Source organism: Dermacentor andersoni, chromosome 10 (assembly GCF_023375885.2).
Source record: "Dermacentor andersoni chromosome 10, qqDerAnde1_hic_scaffold, whole genome shotgun sequence".
NCBI classification, from domain to species: Eukaryota; Metazoa; Arthropoda; class Arachnida; order Ixodida; family Ixodidae; genus Dermacentor; species Dermacentor andersoni.
In genome coordinates, this window is record NC_092823.1 from 134,468,133 (window position 1) to 134,477,036 (window position 8,904).

At 41.8% G+C, this 8,904-nt stretch overlaps 2 protein-coding genes across 3 annotated transcripts in view; one reads left to right on the top strand and one right to left on the bottom strand.

The window, feature by feature from the left end:
- The window catches only part of LOC126545156 (uncharacterized), a 65,930-nt gene extending 65,152 nt beyond the window's left edge, over window positions 1-778 (bottom strand). Inside the window, exon 1 of the mRNA XM_072285078.1 lies at window positions 705-778. Within this exon, the coding sequence (XP_072141179.1) occupies window positions 705-756 (52 nt within the window). The 5' untranslated portion in view covers window positions 757-778. The remainder of the gene's footprint in view (window positions 1-704) is intronic.
- The window catches only part of Art3 (arginine methyltransferase 3), a 36,689-nt gene extending 28,389 nt beyond the window's left edge, over window positions 1-8,300 (top strand). For both annotated transcript variants that reach the window (XM_055078258.2, XM_050192916.2), the window contains 3 exons: window positions 731-865; window positions 4,398-4,485; window positions 5,469-8,300. In XM_055078258.2, the coding sequence (XP_054934233.1) occupies window positions 731-865; window positions 4,398-4,485; window positions 5,469-5,575 (330 nt within the window). In that variant the 3' untranslated portion in view covers window positions 5,576-8,300. The remainder of the gene's footprint in view (window positions 1-730; window positions 866-4,397; window positions 4,486-5,468) is intronic.
- The last annotated feature ends 604 nt before the right edge of the window (window positions 8,301-8,904 follow it).

An 8,904-nucleotide genomic window follows, 5' to 3' on the forward strand; every position in this document is an offset into this window, starting at 1 on the left:
GTCTAAGAAGAGTATTTCTGTATTTCACATGTGCAGCATTCAAATAGGGAGAATAAGAGCTAAAGCTTCACAGCTTAAAAGTCAAACTGCGATGACATTTTGGACCACCCGACAAACCTAGCGTCACATGTTGCAGACGTTGAGCAGCCACCATGCAAAATTTTCTGCCCCTACTAGTGCAAGTGGGTGTGTCTTAGGAAACTAGCAAAAATAAATGCTTTTTTTGCTGAAACTCTAAAGAACACCGCCATCACTACTTGCTGGTAATAATGCAGCCCTTGGAACATTGAGAATCAGCCCTGTGCATAGCCACGACGCCCGAGATTGAGAAGCGCCTGCAGTACACTGTAAAAATCTTGGGGGCCATGTTCCAAGATCAGTACCATATCTGCAATGCACTAGAGGTACTCATTGTTTGCTAAGATGCTACTTAAAAGCCCTTAAAACAATTGGAGAATTACCAGCCCAACAGCATTGCCAAAGCTGCCTTGATAGCATATACTACTAATTTATAACCAATTTAGCCTAAGGTAAGTTTAATTGCAGTTGGCCTTGATACAGTCATTGTATTAGAGCTCGCCATTCTTGCCTACTAGTCTTTCAAGTGCTTTGCCTTTGTCTCATTAAAGTTCTCCGTCTCTCTTCTATGCTGTGCATTTATTCTGACAATCTCTTGCCTGGTTTTCCATGCTGATCATGTTTACCTGGTTTGCATGGGTCATTCATGCAGAACCTTGACTTGAACACGTGCCACATGGAGGACAGTGACTTTGCGAGCGACTTTGAACTGGATCTCCAGCCAGGCACACAACAGGTCACTGCATTGGCCGGTTACTTTGACTGCACCTTTGAGCTACCAGTGCCTGTAAGCAGCAAAAACATTTCTTGTTTCAAGTTGAAAAATATCCGGTTCTGTGTCTCTGTACTTCAAGCCCCCTGCCCTTTTTTTGCTGTTTTTTTTTTTGCTCAGTGCTAGAGATTTAATTCATCTGAGCTGTTGTTGCAGTTTTGCATGTCTACCTTGTTTGCAGCTCTGTGTTTCCTGCAGATCATCCTTGGCTTTTATGGAGCATTAGCACATGCAATGATTTTCCAGCACTCCCTGTAGGCTTGTTGTCTCGCTTTGGTCTTCTTATATTTGGCAATTTCTCAGTCTCGCTTTCCTGTGCTTTTCTTATTCTTTCTCCTTTGTGGTGGGCAGTCATTGCACTCTCTTCAGAAACGGTAACAAGCCTGTCCCCAGCTCTTTATGTTTTACTGTGCAAAGCAGTAATGTCCTAAGGAACCAAGTTTGAGCACCTGCAATGTCACATCATAGTGTAACACTCGGAGTGCACACTTTACATTGCTCTTGTAGGCAGGTCAAGAGTGACATGAGCATAATATTGCGTGTAGAAAGAGAGTCGAAGAAATGATAGAGACCTGCAATATGTTTATGGCGTAGTTGGCATGGTCATGATTAATACTAAAGAGGGGTTAATTCAAGGCTTAGTAAAGCATGGTCATATGCAGCAAGACTTCCAGCACACAAGTCATTGTCAATGTTCCTCATCTGAGGACGGTTATTTGTAGTCTTTGATGTCGGTTGATAAAGTCTTCTCATTCTCATTCTGTTTTTGTCATTCAGCTAACTTTTTTATCATACCACAGTTGCCATTGTTGGTGTGCTATCATTGTAATTGTGCTGCTTTGTGCAATAAATTACTTAAAGGGACCCTGAAACGATTTTGTACAACCTTACTGAGTCGTTAGAGTAGGTCCTTCTGACGTAGGTCAGAAGTAGGTCCTTCGTTAGAGTTGGCCCTTCCATCATACAAGATGTGAACGTGCTCGGCAAGGTGCGCTGCAGCGACCATAGGATGGTAAGGACTCGAATTAGCCTAGACTTGAGGAGGGAACGGAAGAAACTGGTACATAAGAAGCCGATCAATGAGTTAGCGGTAAGAGAAAAAATAAGGGAATTCTAGATCAAGCTACAGAACACGTATTCGGCCTTAACTCAAGAAGAGGACCTTAGTGTTGAAGATATGAACGACAATCTTATGGGCATCATTAAGGAGTGTGCAATACAAGTCGGTGGTAACTCCGTTAGACAGGATGCCAGTAAGCTATCGCAGGAGAGGAAAGATCTGATCAAGAAACGCCAATGTATGAAAGCTTCTAACCCTACAGCTAGAATAGAACTGGCAGAACTTTCGAAGTTAATCAACAAGCGTAAAACAGCTGACATAAGGAAGTATAATATGGATAGAATTGAACATGCTCTCAGGAACGGAGGAAGCCTAAAAGCAGTGAAGAAAAACTAGGAATAGGCAAGAATCAGATGTGTGTGTTAAGAGCCAAAGCCGGCAATATCATTACTAATATGGATGAGATAGTTCAAGTGGCTGAAGAGTTCTATAGAGATTTATACAGTACCAGTAGCACCCATGACGATAATGTGAGTGAGAATAGCCTAGAGGAATTTGAAATCCCACAAGTAACGTCAGAAAAAGTAAAGAAAGCCTTGGGAGCTATGCAAAGGGGGAAGGCAGCTGGGAAGGATCAGGTAACAGCAGATTTGTTGAAGGATGGTGGGCAGATTGTTCTAGAGAAACTGGCCACCCTGTATACGCAATGCCTCATGACCTCGAGCGTACCAGAATCTTGGAAGAACGCTAACATAATCCTAATCCATAAGAAAGGGGACGCCAAGGACTTGAAAAATTATAGACCGATGAGCTTACTGTCCGTTGCCTACAAAGTATTTACTAAGGTAATCGCAAATAGAATCAGGAACACCTAGACTTCTGTCAACCAAAGGACCAGGCAGGATTCTGTAAAAGCTACTCAACAATAGGCCATATTCACACTATCAATCAGGTGATAGAGAAATGTGCGGAATATAACCAACCCTTATATATAGCTTTCATTGAGTACGAAAAAGCGTTGGATTCGGTCGAAACCTCAGCAATCATGGAGGCACTACGGAATCAGGGTGTAGACGAGCCATATGTAAAAATACTGAAAGATATCTATAGTGGCTCCACAGCCACTGTAGTCCTCCATAAAGAAAGCAACAAAATCGCAATAAAGAAAGGCGTCAAGCAGGGAGATACGATCTCTCCGATGCTATTCACAGCTTGTTTACAGGAGGTATTCAGAGACCTGGAGTAGGAAGAATTGGGGATAAGAGTTAATGGAGAATACCTTAGTAACTTGAGATTCGCTGATGATATTACCTTGCTTAGTAACTCAGGGGACCAATTGCAATGCATGCTCACTGACCTGGAGAGGCAAAGCAGAAGGGTGGGTCTAAAAATTAATCTGCAGAAAACTAAAGTAATGTTTAACAGTCTTGGAAGAGAACAGCAGTTTACGATAGGTAGCGAGGCACTGGAAGTGGTAAGGGAATACATCTACCTAGGGCAGGTAGTGACCACGGATCCGGATCATGAGACTGAAATAATCAGAAGAATAAGAATGGGCTGGGGTGCGCTTGGCAGGCATTCTCAAATAATGAACAGCAGGTTGCCACTATCCCTCAAGAGAAAAGTATATAACAGCTGTGTCTTACCAGTACTCACGTATGGGGCAGAAACCTGGAGGCTTACGAAAAGGGTTCTGCTTAAATTGAGGACGACACAACGAGCTATGGAAAGAAGAATGATGGGTGTAACGTTAAGGGATAAGAAAAGAGTAGATTGGGTGAAGGAACAAACGCGAGTTAATGACATCTTAGTTAAAATCAAGAAAAAGAAATGGGCATGGGCAGGACATGTAATGAGGAGGGAAGATAACCGATAGTCATTAAGGGTTACGAACTGGATTCCAAGGGAAGGGAAGTGTAGCAGGGGGCGGCAGAAAGTTAGGTGGGCGGATGAGATTAAGAAGTTTGCAGGGACAACATGGCCACAATTAGTACATGAACGGAGTAGTTGAAATATGGGAGAGGCCTATGCTTTGCAGTGGGCATAACCAGGCTGATGATGATGATGATGATGATTCACTTTAGCTGTGCCCTACACGTCTACAAGATTTGTCCGAACCGTTCCACGGGCCCTTTAAAGGTGCTCACTTTGTCTTTTCTAAATTCAGATAATAGTAATAAAATTCTGGTTAAAATTTAAAAAGTATTATTGTCACATTCAGCTATAGCTTTCCAGTTACCCCGCTGCGTTTCTCATGCGGAGAGGGTACAGCCTGGTGCTTGCCCTCATCGCCTCTCTCCTAGGACTGCATGCATTTTCCTCTCCACTCTTTACTCTCCTCACTCTTGTTACCCTCTATTTTGTTAGATAGCTGTCTGCAAACCACAAAATCAGGGGAAGTAGCTAAAGCAAGCTATCACTTTTGTAATAATAAGTTGGTAGCCCAGATATAAGAATGATGTGCAAACAGATGCTTTTGTATGGCAGGTTGTCCTTAGCACAGCAATGGAGGCAGAGTCCACACACTGGAAACAGACAGTATTCTTGCTGGAAGAGCCACTCTTATTAGCTGAAGGTAAGTGCTTTTGTGTTTTTTGAGGTGGTTACATTCTCTCAATGTGAGGATGAAGGTGGTAGTCTATCCTCGCTATAACTAATTGGCATCTGGCATGAGAATACCTTTGTTGTAATTTTATATTTGTCACAAGGATATATTTGCCACATGCTGGTGAGAAAAATTTAATCTTTACTTAGTTTGTTATGTTAAAGTTCGACTTAGTAACGGGACAATTAATGGTTTGCCAATGAGCAATGTGCAACATTGCTTGTTAAAGCATCAGCCTGAATGAATACAAGACCCACTGAAGTGGCTTAGCAGCGGCAGCCAGTGAGTCATATGTTTTGATGCGAAAGTATCAAATGGCCCATTGAGCGAAAAAGCTGGCAGTGTCTGTAGCAGTGAAACACCTACAGCAGTGATGCTGTAGATACCATAGGGCAGCCTATGTGTAAAACTTAACGTGTGAAGTATACGTGAATGTGCCACGAAAAGCTCGCAAGAATAGGTGTTCTTGATGCTGAAATTCAGTTTAAAAAATTCTGCCATTATCGCTCACCAAAAGTGATGCATCACCAAGAACGCACAGCTCCTCAGCATAACCTCCGAGATCAGGCGGTGCCCATGGCTGCCTGTGGCATGTTGAGAAATCTCTGAGGCGACATGCTGGGACTGATGTTGTATCCGCTAACCACCAGGTGTACGCGTTGTCTTCTTAGGTGCTGTTTAAAGGCTGCTATTTAGAAAAATAGACAATTACCAGACCTTTGGCTTTCCCAAGAGTGCTTCAGTAGTATGTGCTACACATTTATAACAAATTTAGCAGAAGTTAAATTTCACTGCAGTTGGCACTTTAACTCTGTGCTGAAGCAGTTAGCGGCTGCAGGACACTATTGGTGGAGATATGTGCACATTCACATGCTGTTTCGTGCCGTCTCATAAATAGTAGGCCAAGTGTGTGGAGTTCATAAGTGTTAGCTAATGCACACTTATGCACGCAGGCGAGAAGACGGTACGAGGGCGATTGGCGTGTCGACGGCAAGGCCGCAGGGAGCTCCTGGTCACGATAACACTAGGGTCAACACAGCGGCAGTACATGCTGCACTAAAGAGTTGCTGCAACTGCAGTTGATGCTTTCTTGAAAAGGTGCCATGTTCATGGCAGTATGGTGGTTTGTGCTGTGTTGGAACAGGGCAAACATGGCCATAGCTGCCAGATGAACGCAACTGTTCCTCTTTGTTGCGAACATTTGAGCCCGTGTTGTTGTTCACATTGAACACGCGATTTCTACAGATCCGCAAACAGAGTGTTTGGACATTCTGTTGCAAAGAAAAAGAGAGATCCATAACACATCAGTCGCTATACTTTATCGGTCGTTCCTTGCAGCACTGTGTAAGCTGCAGGATTTCTTAGCCGTTAAAAAGGGCAAATGCCCCTCAAGATGTGTTCTTCTGTGCTGCGTCATCTTCTGTTTGTCCTGTTGATACATGCTTCCAGGCACGAGTGTTGATGCACCAAATGTTTTGGTGCTATGACCATAAGCCATGTTTACATGAATGTGACTGTGGGGCTTTGCTTCATATATGCATACAGTACTCTTTCTCAGCAGTTTCTTGCAGCCTCCTTAGCCAACACTAAGGGTGAACACCCCTCTTTATGTGTTCACTCGTGCTGTATCGTCTGCCCTGCCTCTAGTTGGTGTTTGCTCACCATTGTCACCATGTACTGCACTGGAGTGTAGTAGTAAATTAATGCAGTGGACAATTCGACTTTCAGGTCATTTCGCATTGTCAGTGCATCACCAGTGCTAATGCTGTTAAGTGGAAACCACCTGCAAAGTGGAGATCGCACCTCTTTTACAGCTTGGTGTCTCCTCTGTAGGCACAGCAGCGTCAGACAAACAGCTGATCAAAGTAATATAACAACAAAACATGCCTCATGCTTCGTGCTCTGTGTGAAGTGAGACTAAGTGATGGCTAATTATACCATTAATTTCTTGCGGTCAGTGGAGAGCAAGTAACAAACTTGAATTTGGGTTGAAGCAAGCGATGTGGATTGTGTGGGCATTGCCATGTTGCTATGCGGTCCTGGTTACTGGTGGTAACAGCCAGAATAATTAACGGTATACGACATGCATGTACAGAGGGTCTGACATATCGCGTATTGCTGTAACATGTCCCCCAAAAGCTGTAACCTCACCAACAGTTAAGACAGTTACACCCAGAACTATATTCTGTTAAACAAGGATATTGTCTCATACCTTTCGCAGTGCTGCAAGTTACTTGTGAGATAGAGTATAACTTCAAAGCCCTGGGCTGAATACTACCGTATGGCTCAAGTGTCCTTGTGTCTTCCTCTGTCTGTAAGCGTTGTCCCTCGAACCGGCCAGTAATGCACACATATTGATTTCTTTGGCACTGCTGTGTGTTGGGTCTGCTGGTATGCGAACTTGGATAACATTTTAGCTCCAGCAGACAAGGACAAAAGGGACACGTAGACACCACAATAACTCATTGTGGTGTGTATGTCTCCCTTTTATTCCAGCATTAAAATGTTATCCATGATTTCCTTTCATTGCAACACACTGATTCAGTGATTCAGACAGAAGCATGGATGAATATACATGAACAAGTGCTTATGTACAGATTTTTGTGTCCAGTGACTGGTAAAAAGTTAAAGAAAAGGCAATGTCTTTAAGTGGGACCACAAATACTGCAATCGAGGTGTTGTGAATATTTGCTGACTCTGAGAAAATCCTGAATGCACATCAAGAAACAAGCGTGAAAAAGCCACTGTGTTTTCATATTTGTTTGAGCATCTCATCTTTCAGAAATAAAGAACGATATAGTAGTACCATACCTCATTTCTGTAAGTTGCATCAAGTGGTATGTCTAAACCAGACAAAATTGATATTAATACTCTTCATTCAGAAATACCTACATTATATCCTATGTTTGTTACAAGCGCAGATTTGTTACATGCTAGCATCGGCAAGAAACCTTTTAGACTTCCTTCACTAATATCTGGTAATCAGTTATAGCTGTCTTTGTTATATCAAACTTTGGCTGTTTCATACATCAATCTGAATTATATTAACTAGTTGTGAATGGGACTTTTGCAAGGCTTGATAGGCAATGCGACAATGTTAAGTAAGCCATACCACATTTATATCTGCATTATACAAACTACAATATGCTGGTTGCATAACTATGAAATCTGTTTTTGAGGCAGAATTACAGAGTTAAAAGTTAAAGAAAGTTAAAGAAAAGGCAATGTCTTTAAGTGGGACCACAAATACTGCAATTGAGGTGTTGTGAATATTTGCTGACACTGAGAAAATCCTGAATGCACATCAAGAAACAAGCACGAAAAAGCCACTGTGTTTTCATATTTGTTTGAGCATCTCATCTTTCAGAAATAAAGAACCTTTTAGTAACTTTGTGCTTCAAGTTCATTAAATTTACTAATTTTTGCACATTGTAATAAACATAAAGGAACTATATAAAATTTCTTATACAGTGACTCAAATATACTTTCTTAAATGCAACAATTTTAATTCACAATCCAGTTAAGCGATTGTGCAAGTGCATTTCTGCATTTGGCACCTATATTTGTATAGGGAAATCGGAGCTGGCCCCAAGTTAATGCTTTCTCCTGATATTCTTTATGTTCACTGCCATTTAATCTAGCCATTATTATTAATTTAATTTTTTTAATCTGAAATTGAAAATGTTCTGCACACAGCAGCTGTGTGTATCACAATTCAAATGTAAAAGGTTCGATGTGTTGCTGCAAGTAAATCTTATATTTCAATAAAAGTGGCCATTACTGAAGAGCACTTGTATGTCCTTTCTAGTGTTTTGCTTAGACACCATCTCTTTTAAACTGAAAATTTTTGAAACCATCTGTCACCATATGGACAGGTGCCATAAGAACTAACCAGAACATGCGCTTTCATTCGTTCAAGAGCTTGCATAGTTTTGAAATCATGAGATTAGGCACAAGGTTGATTGACAGTGATGCAAGATGAGAGCTACAATTAAATTAAACAAGGATAAATAGCAAAAGTAAGGCTGTATGCTTAGACATTTTTCATCAAAACGCAGGCCCACTTTGTGCATCATTCTATCTAGATTTCTCTCAGTTGTGCAAGAGCTGCACATAACGTGAAGTGCTATTTCACACACTTGTCATATTCCGCCATAGGGTGGATTAATTTTGATGGTATTCACAGCGCACACAGATTTAAGGAACTGAGTAAGGGACAGGTATGGAGTGAAAGAGCTTTGAGCAGCATCGAAATGAACCACTGCCAAACTGCCCAAGTTTCCACACTTGCATACTTTCGAACTCGATATTCTGTCTGATCTTATTGGCTCACAGGGCTGTTACAGTCTCTCAGATTGGCTCACAATGCCAACATTGTGCAATTCCAGA